This window comes from Trifolium pratense, linkage group LG3 (assembly GCF_020283565.1).
Source record: "Trifolium pratense cultivar HEN17-A07 linkage group LG3, ARS_RC_1.1, whole genome shotgun sequence".
Taxonomy (NCBI): domain Eukaryota; kingdom Viridiplantae; phylum Streptophyta; class Magnoliopsida; order Fabales; family Fabaceae; genus Trifolium; species Trifolium pratense.
Window position 1 is genome coordinate 5166351 of NC_060061.1, and position 21664 is coordinate 5188014.

At 33.7% G+C, this 21664-nt stretch overlaps 3 protein-coding genes across 16 annotated transcripts; all 3 read left to right on the plus strand.

The window, feature by feature from the left end:
* The first annotated feature begins 305 nt into the window (after positions 1-305).
* LOC123915589 (zinc finger MYM-type protein 1-like) lies at positions 306-5048 on the plus strand. Of its 11 annotated transcripts, none has more exons than XR_006811935.1 (6): positions 306-767; positions 970-2893; positions 3366-3450; positions 4137-4232; positions 4316-4362; positions 4747-5048. XR_006811935.1 is itself a non-coding variant. In XM_045966762.1 (6 exons), exons 2-4 carry the CDS (start codon positions 1015-1017, stop codon positions 4216-4218), a joined length of 2043 nt encoding a protein of 680 aa, XP_045822718.1. In that variant the 5' UTR covers positions 419-767; positions 970-1014; the 3' UTR covers positions 4219-4245; positions 4505-4512; positions 4747-5048. The 11 variants fall into 11 exon arrangements, 3 of the variants coding, with proteins under 3 accessions (XP_045822718.1, XP_045822716.1, XP_045822715.1); XR_006811939.1 differs by having other exon boundaries at positions 3369-3450; XR_006811940.1 differs by having other exon boundaries at positions 321-767; positions 3369-3450; positions 4140-4232.
* A 1222-nt stretch (positions 5049-6270) lies between these two features.
* On the plus strand, positions 6271-11045 carry LOC123915590 (zinc finger MYM-type protein 1-like). Of its 2 annotated transcripts, none has more exons than XM_045966764.1 (5): positions 6271-6346; positions 6530-8528; positions 9003-9084; positions 9992-10053; positions 10466-11045. In XM_045966764.1, exons 2-4 carry the CDS (start codon positions 6590-6592, stop codon positions 10005-10007), a joined length of 2037 nt encoding a protein of 678 aa, XP_045822720.1. In that variant the 5' UTR covers positions 6271-6346; positions 6530-6589; the 3' UTR covers positions 10008-10053; positions 10466-11045. The 2 variants fall into 2 exon arrangements, with proteins under 2 accessions (XP_045822720.1, XP_045822719.1); XM_045966763.1 differs by having other exon boundaries at positions 6275-6346; positions 9000-9084; positions 10466-10938.
* A 3587-nt stretch (positions 11046-14632) lies between these two features.
* Positions 14633-21330, plus strand: LOC123915591 (zinc finger MYM-type protein 1-like). 3 transcript variants are annotated; one of them, XM_045966766.1, is made up of 8 exons: positions 14633-14753; positions 15042-16648; positions 17786-18302; positions 19234-19315; positions 19424-19516; positions 20406-20490; positions 20589-20643; positions 21010-21330. In XM_045966766.1, exons 2-6 carry the CDS (start codon positions 15065-15067, stop codon positions 20482-20484), a joined length of 2355 nt encoding a protein of 784 aa, XP_045822722.1. In that variant the 5' UTR covers positions 14633-14753; positions 15042-15064; the 3' UTR covers positions 20485-20490; positions 20589-20643; positions 21010-21330. The 3 variants fall into 3 exon arrangements, with proteins under 3 accessions (XP_045822722.1, XP_045822723.1, XP_045822721.1); XM_045966767.1 differs by having other exon boundaries at positions 20406-20502; positions 21010-21267; XM_045966765.1 differs by having other exon boundaries at positions 14633-14745; positions 21010-21266.
* Positions 21331-21664: the final 334 nt, after the last annotated feature.

Consider the following 21664-nt stretch of genomic DNA (forward strand, 5'->3'; position numbering starts at 1 on the left):
AATCATTTTTTTAAATCTCAAACAAACAGACTCTATATTTTCAACAGCTTTTATCAAAATCCATTTTTTTATCATTCATCATCTTAAAAAAATAGATTTTAATAATCGTAAACAAACGGCAAATAACTTTAAATTTTTTTAAAAATCTCTAAAAAAAATGATTTACTTGAAAATAATTTTTTAAAAAAAAAAATCAGTTTTTTTAAATCTCAAACAACAAGCCCAGTTAAATAAAATAAACATGTCTTATGTAAGGAAAAACGCTAAACGAACTTAATATATAAAATGCAATGTTACAATCAATTAAACTAAATTCTCAGAAACATCTCTTCTATCATTATCTAACTATTTAATTCTATTCATCTCTTTCTATTTCCAAAATCAAAACCACCTTTTATTTTTTATTTCCTGACTATCCACCTTTTATTTTCTTAAATAACCAAATAGATGTGTTAAAGCATTCTTCTTCTTCTTTTTTCCCAGTAAGCTTAAATCTTCTTCTTAAAAAAAAAATAAAAATGGTGAGAGGCCCAACCCTTGCTTTTTATAAGAGCTTCTTTCTGCTACTTAATTAATTAACAATCTAAGTTCGCTACTTAACTAATTAACATCCCTTATAAATGTAATTCGCTCCTTTTATTTGTCTCATTTGCATGCAACATTCTCTCTCTGTCTCTCTGTCTCTCTGCTAGGGTTTCAGTCCTTCAACTGCTCTCTCTATGCTTATGCTAGGGTTTGAGTCCTTCAACTGCTGCCAACACCATTAGGTATTCATTCATTCCTCTCAACTTCCTTCTTTTTCATTCTTCTTTTCTTTTCAATTTTTATGGCAAAAACACCTTCTGTTTACGGATTTTTGATTTTATAATGTAACTAGTGTTGTGTAAGAGACTCATTAGGTTTAATTTTATTGTCTCATGCTTTGAATTCAAATAATAAATGTTATAATTTTGCTATTTGCTTATGTAGTTCAGAAAAGTGATTATCAACACTCAAAATATCCATTATTTTACTATGGAATTTGAAGAAAATCCAGCTTCCAACTCTGAACGCGAAAAATGTCGAGTACGTCTCTGTGCTTCAATTTCCGCGCTCCTCTGTGTAACTTGTGAAGAGTTTGCTTTTCGTGGTTATGGAAAAAACAAGGAAGAAATATTCCGAAATCTTTTTGATTCATTAGTTAATGATGAATTTGAAGGGTTGGAAAATGACTCGTATCTTTCCAACTGTACTTCATCTCAATTTCGAAAAGATGCTCTGCAAGTTATTTCTATGAAAGTGAAAAACCATATCCGTGATGAAATTGGTGATTCCAAATTTTGCATAGTTGTTGATGGAGTTTGTGATCAACCAGGAAAGGAACAAATGGCTCTTATTCTCAGATTTGTTGATAAAAAGGGGTTTATACAAGAGCGGCTTTTCGATGTTGTGCATGTTGAAGAGAATAAGTTTGAGTCATTAGCTCTTAAGGAAGAAGTTTGTGCTATACTTTCTCGACATAATCTTGATGTTTCTAACATTCGTGGTCAAGGGTATGATGGTGGTTCTCTAATAAGAGGACAATGGAATGGTTTACAGGCACTATTTTTGAATGAATGTCCTTATGCATACCACATTCATTGTTTTGCACATAAGTTGGAACTTGCCTTGGTTCGTGCATCGTCAGAAGTTATTCCAATTTACCATTTCTTTTCAAAATTGACTTCTATTGTCAAATTTTTCTGCTCTTGTAGGAAGCCTCGTGATGAGTTACTAGCTGCCCAGTTAGATAAAATTGCACATTTGCTAGAGATCGAAGAGCTTGGAACCCGCAAAGGGCAAAATCAAAATTCTACTTTGCAGCAAGTGGGCGATACTCGTTCGAGGTCACATTTTTCTTCTATTGGTAACTTGATAAATATGTATGATGCAACTTGTACTCTTTTAGAAAAACTTTCTGAGGATGGGTCAACTTATCGTCAAAGTAAGGATGCTTCTATTGCTTACCAAAACATGACTACATTTGAGTTTGTATTGATCTCGCATTTGATGAGAAATGTTTTGAGGATAACTGATAGTTTTTGCCAAGCTTTACAGCAACAACATCCAAATGTAGTTAATGTCAAGCATATAGTTCGTTCTACAAAAGTACTGCTCCAAAACATGAAACAAGATGGTTGGGAAAAGTTGCTAAAAAATGTGATATCATTTTGTGAAAAAAATGATATTAAGGTTCCTCAATTCAATGCTCCATATTTAGCAAGACCTTGGCGTCGGGAAAACGTGGATGGCATCACAATCACAATAGAGCATTATTATAGGACAGAAGTATTTTTGGTTGTCATTGACAAACAAATACAAGAGCTGAATAGCAGGTTTAGCGATCAAGCAATGGAGTTGTTAACTTTTAGCTCTGCTTTGGTTCCTAAGGATACTTACAAAGCTTTTAACATTGATCATATTTGCACTCTTGTAGAAAAATATTATCCTATGGATTTCAATGAGCAGGAGAAGATTAATTTAAAATGTCAACTTCAACATTTCATTATTGATGCTCGTCAAGATTCAAATTTGAGGAATTTATCAACTATCCAAGAATTGTGTACATGTTTGGCAGAAACAAAAAAGTTAGAAGTTTACTGTTTGATTGACAGATTAGTGCGCCTTATCATGACTCTTCCGGTTTATACTGCTACAACAGAAAGATCTTCCTCAGCAATGAAAAATTTCAAGACTAGGTTGAGAAACATGAAGGAAGATGAGTTTCTAGCAGATGAGTTTCTAGTTTACATCGAAAAGGATATTGCTCAAGGGTTTATTATTAATTCAATTGCTGCTGATTTCGAGTCATTCATAGAGCGCAATGACTCACAACCGGGTAGCTCAGTAAATGATTGCTTAGTCAGGCCATCAGGTGACTATTTGGGCTTTTACTTTAATTTGTAAAATAATGAGCTCCCTTTCTGTTAAGCCTTATGCCACTGGACATACCTGCAATTCTTCTCAGTGTGTTATTAGTTTTATCGGAACATACAATACACATAGGTTTCATCGTCTTTTTTATTATGGTAGCTTCCATTTTTTCTCATTTTGGATCAGTAGTCTAAGATGACTCCATATGATCTTCTTACACATAGGTAGTTTTATGAATCTTAAATTCCATGGATCACTGCATTAATTAGGTGAATAGAAAAACCATGATTAATTATGTAGTCCAGTACTTGGAATATTTTAGATGGCTTTTTGGAAGTTTGCAACCTTTTATTTGGTTTCTTACTCCTGCAAAAGTTTTATAATCATTTCAAAGTGACATAAGCAAATAGCTAAATGTATGATGTGTGAAAAATTTCATCACTAAAAATAAAAGGAAACTGTTTACTCACTAGCAGAGTTGCCCGGCGAAAAAGAATCTGATGGATCACCTCTGCTTCAAGTTGCTGAAGATATGGTTGAGGATGACATCTCATCTAGGTATTGATTTTGGATATTCAAATGCATGCTCAATCTTTTGTGTTTACTCAATCTTTTTACTCTGTACCATTGATTTGTTGTACTTCATTTGACTCATTTTCTATATACCGCCATTCTGTTAGAGATGGTGCAGTGACTAAAATTTATCTATTAAGATGGTTCCTCTTTGCGAGAACAAGTCATTATATTATCCTTTTTTGGGTTTATATCCTTTTTTGTGCCATAGGTTGATCCAAAACAGAATCATTAAGGCATGGTTATGAATCATGTAGCTTTGCATTTTGTGGGCACAATATCAGTTGAAAACGGCATAATCATAACTCAAATCTAGATTCAATATCAGGTAGATCTGGCGAGGATAAAATATATGCTACTTTTATAGATAGTATCATACTTCTTTTAAGAATATAATAGACTTGAATTTCATATTGTAAACTATCAAACTATTTTCCACTACTAATTGTCTTGGACAGCAAATATATTAAACACGAAATGGCACCTCACCAATGTAATGTTTATGTTTAACATCTTTGGTGTAGATAAAATTGAAAATAAGGTAATTGAAGCTGTGATGCGATCATGCATTTAGCGCGGTAACTTAGTTGCCAGATCATGCCCTTAATATTATATACTCTAATTATTTACCCAACTGTACATTAAATGGTTTGGATTTTTTTTTTGTTAAGAAGAGCTGCAGATTTCAGTGTCACAAACTTGGGCGTGGAAGCAACTAGTGATGCAACAGCCCACATTTCTGTCAGCAAGTAGATTCATGTACTTATGTAAGACTGGCACCTCACTTTTCTTTGTGAGATTTCACTTCAGAAGATACTTGGAGTGCTTATATATTTATTTATTGCTACAGGTATAAACGGACAGATTGATCTGAATTTCAAATCAATCCTAGTAAATGTAAGTGTGTAGTGCTATCATACTCTTTAGCCTTGCCTTAATCATAATTGATTTTGATGCATATATATATTATATGCTTCCAGCATATTGAAGGACAGCCTGTTTGGCATGTTGTATTATGTATGATAGAATAAGCTTGTCTAGTATAAAGTGAGTACTTGAGAGTTGAGAGCTAGCTTAATCATAAGAGTGGCAGTTATTAGGGAAATGCTACGGAACAAAATACTTCCATGTCTTTTAGGGTTCAGACTTGTGTTAGAATTTGATATTTCATATTTAGATTAAGGAAACAAAAAGTTAAGAAAGATAAAAGGAACTATTATCTGCTTATTGCCTTGAATATTTATAGTTAATATTGCTGATTCGATTTTTCTCCCTTTGCAGACAAGTTCACGGTTTTGTCCTTTCTAGATGCTTTTGAGGATTCTGTTTCCAAGTCTGAGGAATCCGGACAGGATGATCAGGATTTAAGATCTTAACCTTGTAACCATCATGACTTATTGACCATATGAATGAATCTTAGTAGTATGCTGTAGTGACATTAATGAAATCTCAATAGAGGTGTACCTATTTGACATTATACCATCTGAATGGGTAAACTCGACCATTGGGGATGCTTACGATGCATGCTTATGTCTTGGTATTTTCGACGCATGATTAATCATTGTGATATGTTAAAATATCAACCGTCGATTCAATCATTGATTGCTAATTTGTCATGTTAAAAAGTCTTTGATCCTCTTAGTAGTCTCTTGTTTGCCATTAACAGTAACCATTAACTTGTCAGTTAATTAAGGCGGAAGTTAGATGATAAAAGGGTTTAAATTATTTGTCAAAAAAAATAAATCTGAATGATATTGACCTATTGATATACAACAGCAGGGGGCAATTGATAGCTAAAAGATTATGGTTTTTCATTGGAAGATCTAATCAAATAACCTTTCAAATTACTCCTGGTCTCCTTCCCCAATGATAATCTAATTTGCCGGTTTTGCTTGGCTCCTATAGACCACACTTTTGCAATTTGGTTAGCCCTTAGCCGGAGTATCATTGCTGCCCTTATAGCTAAGGGATATTCTACTTATTATTTAAGAATGACGGCTTAATAGTTAATATGTCTAAAAGACATCTCAAAGCTTTGTAACCTAATATTTTTTTCCAAAAAAAAACATTAATGTTTTATCTATTTAAAAAATGGTAAATTTTTCGGTACATATTATGTAGATATGTACCGGTAAATTTGTTGAAGTGGATGACTCTGATTGGTTTACAAATAGTATTTATTAATTTTTCTATATTAAATACTATTTTTGAATCAATTACAATCATCCATCAAGCCGTGTATCGGTACATATCCACGTAATATGTGTATCGGAGTGTTCACCTTAAAAAAATACTCTAACTTGCCACCCATTAACTTCTATTGATCAACATTGTTTAGTGTAATTAACATTTAATCTATGTATGTATCATTATCTAACTCTGTAATTCCATTCACATCGTCTTCAAAATCACCTTCTATTTTATTAAAGGAGAATGTTAACACGGAGAATTTAGAAATAAAATTGAGGAAATAATGTTTGTATCTAGACCATTAGATAAAAACATGTGATAATATTTTAATTAGAAAAAATTAAAGTAAAGTTGGTCAATGGTTAAATTGAGGGAAAAAAATTGAGAGGATCCTTTCTCGTTAACACGTACCCATGTACCCAAGGGAACATGTTACCAAGACAAATTCAATAATATTTTATTGGAATTTGTGTATTTAAACATGAATAGAGGTGTTAGAAGCATTTCTTCAAAAATAAATAAATTGGAGGCCCAAGTCCAACAGTTGGTTTTATTTTGTCAACAAAAAATGTAATGCGCGCCTTTTTATGTTACTCTCTCTCTCTCTCTCTCTCTGCGACTCATTTCACTTGGCTTCTTCAACTGTCAGTGCCAACACCATTATTAGGTTTTCATTCCTCTCTTTTCTCAGGTTCGTTCCTTTTCGAATTTTTCTCACTCGCTTTACTTTTTTTTTGTTTATCACGAAAACAGCTTCTGTTTAGGGATTTTCAATTTTTTTTTTTTGTGTAAGAAACTGATTAGTTTTAATTCACAGAAATGTTAGGTCCCGTTTACTTTACTTTGTCAAATCATTTTCTATTTTCCTATGCAGTTCAGAAAACTAATTATCAAGACTCAAAAAATTGATTCTTTTTTCAAGAGCAAAATTGCTATGGAAGATAAAGACAATAATATAGTTTCCATCTCTGAACCCGAAAATCATGTGTTAAGCTCAGATGAAATTATGAAGAATCGAATGCGTCTCCGTACTTCAATTGCCATTGTTCTTTATCTAACATTTCGAGATTATGATTTTTATGGTGATGGAGAATTCAGCCAAGAAAAATTCCAAGATGTTTTTGATTCATTGGTTAATCTTGGAGCATCGGTTGATGTTGAATTTGCCCAAGCCGTGTTGGAAGATGACACATCTCTTTCCATGTTTAGTTCATATCAATTTAGAAAAGAGATCCTGCAAATTGTTTCAAGGAAAGTGAAAAACCATATCCGTGAGGAAATTGGTGATTCCAAATTTTCTATAGTTGTTGGTGGAGATTATGATCAATCACAAAGGGAACAAATAGCTCTTATTTTGAGATTTGTTGATAAAAAGGGGTTTATACAAGAACGGCTTTTTGATATTGTGCATGTCGAAGACAATAATAAGTTTAGGGCATTACATTTTAAGGAAGAACTTTGTGCTATACTTTCTCAACATAATCTTGATGTTTCTAACATTCGTGGTCAAGGGTATGATGGTAGTTGTCTAATGAGAGAACAATGGAATGGTTTACAGGCACTATTTTTGAATGAATGTCCTTATGCATACCACATTCATTGTTTTGCACATAAGTTGCAACTTGCTTTGGTTTGTGCATCGCAGGAAGTTATTCCAATTTACCATTTCTTTTCGAAATTGACTAGAATCGTCAATTTTTTCTGTTCTTGTAGTAAGCCCAATGACGACTTACTAGCTGCCCAGTTAGATAAAATTGCACATTTGCTAGAGATCGAAGAGCTTGGAACCCGCAATGGGGAAAATCAAAATTCTACCTTGCAACGAGTGGGTGATACTCGATCGAGGTCACATTTTTCTTCTATTTGTAACTTGATAAATATGTATGATGAAACTTGTACTCTTTTAGAAAAACTTACTGAGAGTGGGTCAACTTATTGTCAACGTGGGGATGCTAATATTGCTTACGAAAACATGACTACATTTGAGTTTCTATTGATCGTGCATTTGATGAGAAATATTATGAGGATAACTGATAGTCTTTGCCAAGCTTTACAGCAACAACGTCCAAATGTAGTTAATGTCAAGCATATAGTTCGTTCTACAAAAGCACTGCTCCAAAACATGAAACAAGATGGTTGGGAAAAGTTGTTAAAAAATGTGATATCATTTTGTGAAAAAAATGATATTAAGGTTCCTCAATTAAATGCTCCATATAAATGTGATTATTTGCGTCAGGAAAACGTGGATGGCATCACAATCACAATAGAGCATTATTATAGAACAGAAGTATTTTTGTTTGTCATTGACAAACAAATACAAGAGCTGAATAGCAGGTTTAGGGACCAAGCGTTGGAGTTGTTAACTCTAAGCTCTGCTTTGGTTCCTAAGGATACTTACAAAGCTTTTAACATTGATCATATTTGCACTCTTGTAGAAAAATATTATCCCAAGGATTTCAATGAGCAGGAGAAGATTAATTTAAAATGTCAACTACAACATTTCATTATTGATGCTCGTCAAGATTCAAATTTGAAGAATTTATCAACTATCCAAGAATTGTGTACATGTTTGGCAGAAACAAAAAAGTCAGAAGTTTACTGTTTGATTGACAGATTATTGCGCCTTATCATGACTCTTCCGGTTTCTGCTGCTACAACCGAAAGATCTTCCTCAGCGATGAAAACTTTCAAGACTATGTTGAAAAACATGATGGAAGATGAGTTTCTAGCAGATGGCATGTTAGTTTACATCGAAAGGGATATTGCTCAAGGTTTTCCTTGTGGTTCAATTGCTGCTGATTTCGAGTCACTCAAAGAGCGCGATGACTCACAACCGTGTAGCTCAGTAAACGATTGCTTAGTCGGGCCATCAGGTGACTATTTGTGCTTTTGCTTTGATTTGTAAATTAATGAGCTTCCTTTCTGTTAGCTTAAGCCCTATGCAACTGGACATTCCTGCAATTCTTCTCAGCGTGTCATTAATTTTTTCGGAACATAAATACACATATAGGTTTCATCATCTTTTTTATTATGTTAGCTTCCATTTTTTCTCATTTAGGATCAGTAGTCTAAGATAACTCCATATGATCTTCTTACACATAGGTAGTTTTATGAATCTTAAATTCCATGGATCGCTGCATATATTAGGTAAATAGAAAAACCATGATTAATTATGCAGACCTGGAATGATGCAGATGGCTTTTTGGAAGTTTGCAACCATTTATTTGGTTTCGACTCCTGCATAAGTTTGTTAATTGTTACAAAGTGACATAGGCAAATCAAAATGTATGGTGTATGTGACAATTTTCGTTACTAAAAATAAAGGGTAACTGTTTACTCACTAGCAGAGTTGCTTGGCGAAGAAGAATCTGATGGATCATCTCTGCTTGAAGTTGCTGAAGATATGGCTGAGGATGACATCTCATCTAGGTATTTATTTTGGATATTCAAGTGCACGCTCACATGTCTTCTGTGTTTACTCAATCTTCCGATCTTTTTACTCTGTACCATCTATTTGTTATACTTCCCATTTGACTCATTTGCTAGATACATTACAACAGTTATGTTAGAGATGGTGCACTAAGCACATCTTATAAGATTGTTCCTCTTTGTAAGAAGTCATTTGATATCCTTCTTTTATAGGTTTATAGTTTATATCCTTTTTTTGTGCTTCAGATTGGTTCAAAACAGAAGCATCAAGGCATGGCTATGAATCATGTAGCTTTGCCTTTTGTAGGCACAATGTCAGTTGAAAACGGAATAATCTTTACTCGAGCTGAGATTCAATGTCATGTCACGTAGATCTGCTGAGGAGAAAATATATGCTACTTTTATAGATAATACTTCTTTAAAGAATAGAATGGGCTTGAATGTCACGTTTTAAACTATGAAACTACTTCCCGCTACCAAATGTGTCATCTTGATCAGCCACTGTGTTAAACTCCAAACGGCACATGACTTCATCTCACCTCTAAATATCTTTTATTTGGTGACCATTCTTCCTTAGTTTGATTCGTGTACTTAAAACATAATGTTGTCATTTTTTCTGAAAAAAAAGGTTCATATTTAACATCTATTGTGTAGATAAAATTACAAAAAAGGAAATTTAAGCTGTGATGTGATCATGCATTTAGTGTGGTAATTTAGTTGCCAAATCACGCCCTTCTAATAATTTACCCAACTGGACATTAAGTGGTTTAGACTTTTTGCTGTTAAAAAGAGATGCAGACATAAGTGTCCCAAATAGCCAAACATGACTGTGGTACCTCATGTTTCTTTGTTATGGTTTATTTCAGTAGACACTTTGTATTAACATACTATTAATTTATTGTGACAGCCCACATGAACTTTGAAAAGGACGGATACATTTGTCTCAGTTTGGTACTGATCCAAGTAAATGTAAGTGTATAGTGCTTTAATACTCTTTAGCCTTGCCTTAATTATTATTGATTTTGATGAATGTATATTTAGTACTTCCAGCTGTTCATGTTTCTTCTCCAATCTAGTGTGTTGTAGGATATCTAGAGCTTGTTTAGCATGTTGCATTAGGTATGATAGAATAAGCTTGTACAATATAAAGTGAGTACTTGTGAGGTAGCTTAATCATAGGGTGGCAGTTATAAGGGAAATTCTGCTGAACACAATGATTGGTTTTTTTTTTCAAACTTAAGCATCTGTTAGGATTCAGACGTTTGTTAGAATTTGATATTTTGTGTTCTTAATTTTGAACAAGGAAATAGAAAGTGAAGAAAAAGTGATAAAAGGAACTATTATTATTTATTATTGCTGATCAATTTTCCCGCCTTGGCAGACATGTTCGAGGTTGTCTTTTCTCGAGGTTCTTGAAGATTATGTTTCCAAGTCTGAGGAATCCAGACAAGATTATCAGGATTTAAGATCTCAATCCTGTAACCATCATGGCCATATGGATGAATCTCAAAAGTGTGGCTATTTCGGTCTCTCTTTTTTGAGTATTGCTTTTCTATTTCTATAGATACAAGAGACTGTTTTTTGTTGATGTGGCAATTATTACTGTTTGAAAAGGAAAAGTTTAGTGGTGTTAATTTAATTGAGATCTTCCAAGGCTATGGCCTGAAGTAAATGATTAGTCCAAACTCATCATTTTGTACTTCATAATCTGCACAATAGTGTCTCAAGGTTGTAATGCGAAGGGTAGAGATTTCAAGTTACTTTTAGAGTCAATGTGATCATTGACAATCAAGACTGAGTATGAAGAGAATCTATATTTTAGTTTAGTAAATTAAAATGAGCTTTATTTTATTTTAATTTGTGATTTCATAATTTTAATTTAGATTTAGTTTATGTCATGTGTAAGTGAATATAATTTGCTTCTTTACATTTATTTATTTTGGAAAAGAAATATGATGCAACACACCATGGTCACTTCTACCTATTTAGATTTATGAAAATTCTTCCTATAAACCAAAGTTGACATTTTTATAAGTAGACATTTGTGACTTCATTTAACACAAGTTTTTAAATGAAATAAAGTCTCTCTTTGAGAAATGAGATTTTTTTTTTGAGTAAAAATGAGATCTATTATTACAGGCTTAAATGTGGTTTTTGTCTCTCTATTTTTCTAAATTTAAACTTTTTGTGATACTTAATTGTCATATCAAAATTAAAAAAATTGTGGATATTAAAAAAATTAAACACCAAAATTACATTTGAGCCTGCTTAGTATATGAAAGCAACTAAATCTACATCAAGCTTTGTTCCACTTTTTATTCTTGGTTTAATCCATCGGCTTTGAAATCATTGAAGCTTTACCTTCACAAATCAATAATTCACAAAAATCATAAAATGGTATAAAGAGAGACAGTGGGAAAAAAATTGTTGCCCACCCCTTTAATGGAGGGGAATACATTTAATTCCAACTTTCTGGAAAAAATGTTGCCCACCTGTAAGGGGAATACAAAGCTGATTTAATAGACATAAGTTAAGAGATCAAATAGATGCGTACATAAGCTCATTTTACATTATTTTCTACTTAAGTAGAGAAATACATTAGCTATTTAACTGACCAACACCTTATATATATGAATAGAAGGTGCATGAAACCTATTTTTAATTAGAAAATTTCATATTTTTAAGTTATTAACGTTTTTTTTAGATAGGCTAAATTGCAGTTTTGATCCCCACGTTTCCTAATTGTGCGATTTTGGTCTCCCTAGTTTCGAACGAGCGATTTTGGTCCCCCTAGTTTCAAACGAGCGATTTTAGTCTCTCACATTTGCCCCCTTTTGCATTTTTTTGTCCTTGTTAACTATTTTGACCAAAAAACTGTTGACATGATTTTTTTTTACACATGTATAAATTATAATTAGACAACCTGTAATTTTTTTTTTTGTTTTAAAAAAAAAACCAAGAAAGGGTTACATGAGTTTTTTTAAGAAATGTCATCATCTTTAAGTGATGCCTCTAATCTCACAATTGCAGAAGCTTCGACGAAAGCTCTTTGTGCTGCACTGGGTTGAGATGCTTAAAACATAAGTTTCCTAATTGTTCTTCCAATTAGATATTCCTAAGCGATTGGCCTTGGCCAAATGTGCAGAATCTTCAAAGTCTCCTTTGCAAACCTCTGCTGTTTGGTGTCGTACCCTAAATTTTGCCCACTCTTTTTGTCATATAGTGTTTTGTGTCGCAATTTTTCTTGAATATGCAAGTTCGAGTCCCATTTAAGTCATGTTTTTTGTCGTTTCTAGATGCTTTTGAGGATTTTGTTTCCAAGTCTGAGGAATCCGGACAAGATGATCAGGATTTAAGATCTTAATCTTGTAACCATCATGACTTATTGACCAAATGAATGAATCTATGTTTTCAGTATTGCTTTTCTACGGATACAAAAAACTGTGTTTTTTTTTTTGCAAACATATATTTCAGTATTGTAATTAACGCACCATGTACTTCAGAGCCTATAACCTTTTGCGAGACAATGTTATCCAGATTATGAAGTAAACAATGACGGGTTTGGATTTTATTATCCAGATTATGAGTCATCTACTAGTTTCTATCTCAAAAGCGTGGCTCTTTCAGTTTCAGTAATTGTTACTTCGACTAAGACAAGTTTTCCCCTAGAAAAAAATAAAAGTGAGATAAATTTTGAAATGAGGTAAAAAAAAATCTTTGAGAAGTATAGTGAGAATTTATTCTTTTGGAGCTTTTGGATTATAATTTGTTTGAATTTTATGAATAGATTCTAGTCCATTTTAGTGATTTATCTTGCCTTATCAATTTTGATGATTGTGGTGATGCCTTCCTTCTTCATCTTGTTTACCTCATCCATCTTTTTGTTCTTTTTTCCCTCAACTGTCCGATCTTGATCAAACACTCTTGATTTCAATGCATGCAGTTTTGGGTGGTGGCTGCACCTAATCCAGGTCCCTTTTGCTTGTTTTTTTTTTTTTTTTATAAAAAAAACAACCTTTTGATAAAATATGAGATAACACATTATGACAATCTATGTATTTTTATATCATTTATGTTTTATACTTTTGATATTTTAACACCAAAGATCGCGAGTCTTTTGCAAAGACTTCACAAGGTTATGCATAACAATGTTTGTCTCATAGGTCCATGGATATTGGTTTTAAGTAGAGGTGGGAACAGGCCAGGCCGGCCTACATGGCCTTAAGGCCTAGCCTACATAGGCTCAGGCCAGGCCAGCCTATTTCTTTAAATAGAGCAGGCCAATGCTTTTTTATAAGCCTATTTAGCTAAAAAGGCCAGGCCGCAGGCCATTAAAAAATCCTTTGAGGCCTACTAGGCCGGCCTATTTAAGTTAACATGAATAATATTTTTATTACGATTATTATTTATATATTAAAATTTATACTTTGATTAAATTATAAATCTATTAACTTTTTAAGTAATTTAAGTTTATTAATCTACATTAGTTTTTAACATATATAAATGTATTATTATAAACTAGAATTGAAATATGATGACATATATAGTCAAATTCTCTAAAATATCAAATGGAACATTATTTTATTAGTTCATAAGTATATTTCAAAATAAATATAATTATTTATTTAAATATGTTCATATGAAATAGGCTTTTAAACAGGCTAACAGGCCACATCAGACTTTCAAAAGGCCAGGCTCAGGCCTAGAATTTAAGCCTATGATAGGCCACAGGCCAGGCTCAGACCTTCGATTTTTTGACAGGCCAGGCTCAGGCTTGGCAAAGCCTAGCTCGGCCTAGCCTATTCCCACCTCTAGTTTTAAGAGAATTGGTCTTGTTAGACTTAATATAAATGGAGCTAGAAAGGATAATAACAAAGCCGAGTGTGGTGGAATTATTTGGGGCGATCAAGGTGAATGCCTAGGTGGATTTGCTAAAGGTGTAGGTGAGTGCAGCGCGTTCATAGCTGAATTATGGTGGGTTTTTGAAGGCTTATCCCTTGCGAGGCAGATGAGCTTCATGAATGTTGAGCTTCGTATTGACTCGGTTGTGGTGGTTCATGTGATATAAACCGAAAAATTGAACAGCAAGTTAGGCTGGTCCTTAGTTTTGAATATTTGAAAATTATTGGAATTGAATTGGAAAGTTACCATTGCTCATGCCTATCGTGAAACAAATAAGTGTGCTGCTACGTTGACAAATGTAGGATGTCAATTGGGTAGATAGATAATTTTTTACGATGATTGTCCTTCACATATGAAATATCTTGTACTAGCTTATGTAATGGAGGTCACTACCCCATGTATAATTCCAGTGTAATTTATGTTCTTTGACGTAACTTGTTATTCATTTGTGTTTCATTCATGCATAATTATTTTTAAAAAATTATAATCTCATTATTATTATTATTGGTACCGATTTATTATTATTATTATTATTATTATTATTATTAATAAAAAACTTATTTATAAGCCACTGAGTTTAGTCTAGTGGTGAGAAGTTTTAGTAGTAAGCTATAAGTTCGGGGTTGGATCCGGCTCTGGCGGCTCATTGTAAAGGAAGTGCGCGCCTATTGTGTGTTATATGCTCTCTTCAGTTTCACTCTCTCAGTCTCACTGTTCGTACCTCACTCGATCACTGTGCAAGCTTCCCTTCTCACTCAGGTAATCAGGTTCTTTCATCTCCATTCTGTTTCATTTTTCTTTTCTTTCCACATTTTTTGTTACCAGCATTTCTTTTTTGTTTTTTAATATATTTTTTTACCCTTTTTTTACGACGAACATAGCTCCTGTTTAGGGTTTTTTTCCCTATGTTTTGTGAACTGTCCAATGATACTAGTGTTGTTTAAGGAAATGATTTAGTTTTCATCTACTGTCTCTGTCTATGTTTAATTTTGTTGTCTCAAGTTTAAATTTACATATATGTTTTTTTTTTTTTTTTTATTTATTTTCATATGCAGTTCAGTAGTTAAGAAAAGTAGTAATGGTCAACAGTCAAAGAAAAATTGATTCTTTTTTCAAAAGGAAAGTTACTCAGAAAGATGAAGAACGTTTCGCTTCCACGTTTGAACCTGGAAAATGTCTCGAGAATCCAAGAATCGAAGAAAATGAGAAGCAACTTTCCGAAGTTTCTAGGGTTGAATATGATGAGTTTGAGAAGGATTCTTGTGAAGAGGAATCAGATCAAGATGGACATGATGAGAATGTTAGTGAAGTGCAAAACTCGGATCAAATTATGAAGAAGCGAATATGTCTCAAGACATTGATTGACATTGTTCGTTTTTTAACATTTCAAGAGGTTGCTTTTATTGATCTTCGCGAAACCAGCGAAGAAAGATACCGATATAGTTTTCTTTCAATGGTAGAATTTACAAAAGAATGTGATGATGAATTTGCCGAAGCTGTGTTGGAAAATGCCTCATATATTTCCAAGTGTGCTTCATTTGAATTTCAAAAAGTCGTCTTGCGTATTCTTTCTAGTAAAGTGAAAAATCATATTCGTGAGGAAATTGGTGATTCCAAATTTTGCATATTTGTTGATGGAGTTTGGGATGAACCACGAGTGGCTCTTGTTTTGAAATTTGTTGATAAAAATGGGTTTATACAAGAGCGTTTTTTTGATTTTGTGGATGTTGAAGAGGTTGCGCCATTAGCTCTTAAGGAAGAAGTTTGTGCTATACTTTCTCGACACAATCTCGATGTTTCAAACATTCGTGGTCAAGGGTATGATGGTATTAGCGATATCAGAGAAGAATGGAATGATTTACGGACACTATTTTTTAATGAATGCCCTTATGCGTACCACATTCATGGTTTTGCACATAAGTTGGAACTTGCGTTGGTTGGTGCATCAACACAAGTTACTCCAGTTCAACTATTCTTTTCAAACTTGATTTATATTGTCAAATTTTTCTGCACTTGTCGTAAACCCAATGATGAGTCACTAGCTGCCGAATTATATAAAATTGCACATTTGCTAGACAATGATGAGCTTGGATTTGGTGAAGTAGAAGATGAACTTTGTTTGTACCCACGAGTTGGTGATGCCCGTTCCATGTCATATTTTTCTGCTATATGTAACTTGATAATGATGTATGATGCAGCTTGCTGTCTTTTAGAAAATCTTTTTGATAAAGAGTCAACTTATTGTCAACGTTGGAATGCTCATACAGCTTACAATTACTTCACCACATTTGAGTTTATATTGATCTTGCATTTGATGAGAGATATTATGGGGATAACTGATACTCTTTGCCAAGCTTTACAACAGCAATCTCTGGATGTAGTTAATGTCAAACATTTACTTCGTTCTACTAAAGCACTGCTTCAAAACATGAGGCAAGATGGTTGGGATAAGTTGTTAAAAAATGTGACATCTTTTTGTGAAAAAAATGATATTAGGGTTCCTCAATTCAGTGCTCCGCATGTAGTAAGACCACGGCGCCGTCATCCCCAAAATGAGGAGAACATCACAATAGAGCACTATTATAGGGAACAAGTATTTTTTATTGCTATTGACATACAAATACAAGAGTTGAATTGTAGGCTTAGTGACCAAGCAATGGAGGGGAGAAGTTATTATACATAAGTGTAATCCTTATGCATGGTACATAAGTCAATAACATCCATTAGATTGAGCATCCACATGTAATAATCCTAGCCAATCTCAACTCACACACTCACACCTAATCTCACACCCCCCAAATTTCTCACGTACCCCCCAAATTACTCGCGCACCCCCCAAATTTCTCGTGCACCCCCCAAATTTCTCATGCACCCCCCAATTTCTCGCGCACCCCCAAATTTCTAGCGCACCCCCCAAAATTTTTCACGCACCCCCAGATGACTTGTGCGCCCAATTTTTTTTTAACCCCCCATATTTCAAGCCTAAACCATTTTGCTGTGGGAATGGTTTCAAAAATATACACTCCAAAACCATTAAGTGCATAAGATGGTTTTGAAGTACAACCTATAATTAGAATCATAATTATTTTTTTTTTTGTACAATTATAATCATTATTTAAAACCAGTTAAATGGTTTCAGATAGTTATACACTAAAACCATTTGTATTGTAAAATGGTTTTATGTGTGTTTTTATGGTTTCAAAAATTTTGGAAACCATTATGCTGGTTAAATGGTTTCAGATAGTTATACACTGAAACCATTTGTATTGTAAAATGGTTTTATGTGTGTTTTTATGGTTTTAAAAATTCTGGAAACCATTATGTTGGTTAAATGGTTTCAGATAGTTATACACTGAAACCATTTGTATTGTAAAATGGTTTTATGTGTGTTTATATGGTTTTAAAAATTCTGGAAACCATTATGTTGGTTAAATGGTTTCAAATCACAATTATTGTTTGTATTCTAATTATAGGGTTGTACTCTAAAACCATCTTATACACTTAATGGTTTTGGAGTGCATATCTCTGAAACCATTCCCACAACAAAATGGTTTAGGCTAGAAATGTGGAGGGGACCAAAAAAATAAAATTGGGGGGCAAAAGTCATATTGGGGGTGTGCGAGAAATTTGGGGGTGCATGAGAAATTTGGGGGTGCACAAGTAATTTGGGGGTGCATGAGAAATTTGGGGGTGTGCTAGTAATTTGGGGGGTGCACAAGTAATTTGGGGGGTGCACTAAGTAACTTATGCATGGTGCATAAGGATAGCTTATGTATAATAACCAATCCCAGCAATGGAGTTGTTGACTCTAAGCTCTGCTTTGGTTCCTAAGGATACTTACAAAGCTTTTAACATCGATCATATTTGCACTCTTGTAGAAAAATATTATCCCGTGGATTTCAATGAGCAGGAGAAGATTAATTTGCGATCTCAACTTTGCCATTTCATTATTGAGGCCCGTCAAGAATCAAGTTTGAAGAGTTTGTCAAATATCCAAGAATTGTGTGCATGTTTGGCAGCAACAAAAAAGTCAGAAGTTTACTACTTGATTGACAGACTACTCCGCCTTATCATGACTCTTCCGATTTCTACGCCTACAACCGAAAGATCTTCGTCAGCAATGAAAGTTATCAAGACTATGTTGAAAGAAAAGATGGAAGATGAGTTTCGACCAGATAGTGTGATAATTTACATTGAAAGGGAGATTGCTAAAAGTGTTAGTTTAGATTCCGTTGCTGATGATCTCGAGTCACTCGAAGAGCGCAATGACTCACAACTGTATAGATCTGTGAATGATTACATTAACAAACCATTAGGTAACTATCTCTTCTTTTGCTTTGATTTGTAAAATACTGAGTTTCCTTTCTGTTAGTTTAAGCCTTATATGTCACTAGCTAAGCCCTATATGTCACCAGCCATTCCTGGCAATTCTGCTTACAGGAAAAAGGTTTAGAGAATTTTAGAAAATAAAATTTCTTTATTACTTAGGGGAGTTTCTCAGGAAGTTTGATATTAATATACATCCAGACACACCCACACACACACAACTTACACTTTACAAGATAATTAACAGGGACGCAACTCCTTATACATACTTAAATGTCACTGTGAAGTAGCATTTTGTTTCATTTAGTAGCAAACCCAACAATTTAGCAGCAAAACCCGATGTTTTGCAGGCTCTGTTTTGTGCTCGAGTGATAAGTGCATATTCAGCATGTGCTCATGCATATCCTATATGTACTGCCTCTGGATAAGTACTCAGTATTGTTTCGAACAACCATTTAGTAATACCTGTGCATCATATGTTTCATTGAGCACATAAGGAAAGTAATTAACGGCATCCATATTTTTTGTTAAGTGTATATTAGTTTTTTCAGAACATCCAATACAAAAGGCATTCCTCATTGGCTTTGTTTGGTAGTTTCATCTTGTTGATTACAATAGCCCTCATGTTTTCTCGTTTAGGAGCTAGTGTTCTGAGATGACTCGATATGATCAAACACATAGCTAGTTTAATGAATCCTAAATTTCATTAAACACTGCATATTAGGTAAATCAAAATACCATGATTAATTATGTTAAACAATGCATATTACAGTTTCTTTTTAAAGTTTGCAACCTTTTATTTGGTTTCTTGCTCCTGCATAAGTTTGATAATCATTTCAAAGTGACAGGCAAATAGCTAAATGTATGATGTGTGTGAAATTTCATCACCAATAATAAAGGAAACTGTTTACTCTCTAACAGAATTGCTCGGCGAAGAAGAATCTGAAGGATCAGTTCCACTTCAAGTTGCTGATGATATGGTTGAGGATGACGTCTCATCTAGGTATTGATTTTTTGTTTTCAAATAATTGCACGTGTGTCTTCTGTGTTTACTCAATATTCCGGTCTTCTCACTCTTTACCATCTATTTGGTATACATCCCATTTTCTAGATTACTAGCAGAGTTACTCGGCGAAGAAAAATCTGATGGATCACCTCTGCTTCAAGTTGCTGAAGATATGGTTGAGGATGGCATCTCATCTAGGTATTGATTTTGGATATTCAATTGCATGCTCACGTGTCTTCTGTGTTTACTCGATCTTCCGATCGTTTTACTCTGTACCATCTATTTGTTATATTTCTCATTTCACTCATTTTCTATATACCGCCATTCTGTTAGAGATGGTGCAGTGACTAAATCTAATAAGATGGTTCTTCTTTGCGAGAAGTCATTATTTTTCCTTCTTTTTTGGGTTTATATCCTTTTTTTTTTGTGCTCCAGGTTGATCCAAAACAGAATCATTAAGGCATGGTTATGAATCGTGTAGCTTTGCATTTTGTGGGTACAATATCAGTTGAAAACGGAATAATCATAACTCAAATCTAGATTCAATGTCAGGTGGATCTGGCGAGGATAAAATATATGGAAATGCTAAACAGTACCGCCGGGGCACCAGTTAAGCATATTAATAAGGAAATTTCATCTCGGAACTTGGGCATTCAATACCTTAGTATGCTTAATAAGTGCCCCAGGAGCATTGTTTAGCATGACCCTAGAATATATGTTACTTTTATAGATAGTAGTAGTACAATACTTCTTTTCAGAATAGAACGGACTTGAATTTCATATTGTAAACTATATCAAACTATTTTCCACTACCAATTGTCTTGGACAGCAAATATATTAAACACGAAATGGCACCCCACCGCTATCTGTCTACTTATAACATAATCTTGTCATTTTTTCTGAAAAAAATAATGTTTATATTTAACATCTTTGGTGTAGATAAAATTGATAATAAGGTAATTGAAGCTTTGATGTGATCATGCATTTAGTGTGGTAATTTAGTTGCTAGATCATGCCCTTAATATTACATACTCTAATTATTTTCCCAACTGTACATTGAATGGTTTGGATTTTTTGTTGTTAAAAGAGGTGCAGATCTTAGTGTCCCAAACTTGGGTGTGGAAGCAACTAGTGATGCAACAGCCCACCTTTCTGTCAGCAAGTAGATTCATGTAAGTACTTATGTAAGACTGTGGTACCTCACTTTTCTTTGTGACATTTCACTTCAGAAGATACTTAAAGTGATTTATATATTTATTTATTGCTACAGGTACTTCGATACGGACAGATTGATTTTTCTGAATTTCGAATTGATCCTAGTAAATGTAAGTGTGTAGTGCTTTCATACTCTTTAGCCTTGCCTTAAATCATTATTGATTTTGATGCATACACACACACATCTAGAGCTTGTTTGGCATGTTGTATTATGTATGATAGAATAAGCTTGTCGAGTATAAAGTGACTACTTGAGAGTTGAGAGCTAGCTTAATCATATAGTGGCAGTTATAAGGGAAATGGTACGGAACAAAATATTTCCACGTCTTTTAGGGTTCAGACTTGTGTTAGAATTTGATATTTCTTATTTAGATTAAGGAAACAAAAAGTTAAGAAAGATAAAAGGAACTATTATCTGCTTATTGCCTTGAATATTTATAGTTAATATTGCTGATTCAATTTTTCCCTCTTTGCAGACAAGTTCACCGTTTTGTCTTTTCTAGATGCTTTTGAGGATTCTGTTTCCAAGTCTGAGGAATCCAGACAAGATGATCAGGATTTAAGATCTTAACCTAGTAACCATCATGACTTATTGACCATATGAATGAACTAAGTAGTGTGGCTCTTTCAGTATCTATTTTATCAGTATTGCTTTTCTACAGATACAAGAAACTGTTTTTTTTGCTTCTGTTTAAAAAAGACAAGTTCAATGGTTTTTATTTAATTGAGATCTTTCAAGGATATGGCATGAGGTAAATGATTAATGAAATCCAAACCCATCATTGTTTACTTCATAATCTGAATAACATTGTTTCGCAGAAGGTTATAGGCTCTAAAGTACACGTCGAGTTAGTTAAAATATGTTGAGTTAGTATATCTCCAAACCAGCTTCTCTCATTGAGGTTTTTATGAGATTTGGATTGCACGCAGTCGTTGAAAATATGCTGCAAGTGCAGTCACATTCATAAGAACTCTTCCTTTCATCGAATGCTTCTTAAACATGTCATTTTCTCAAATTGAAGAAATAGGTTGGGATTAAGATACTGCACTTTCCTAAGACACCTTCGCCCTTTGCCTTCCTCTTTGTCGTGACATATCTCTTAGGATTCTCTTATGTACTGGGGAAAGAAT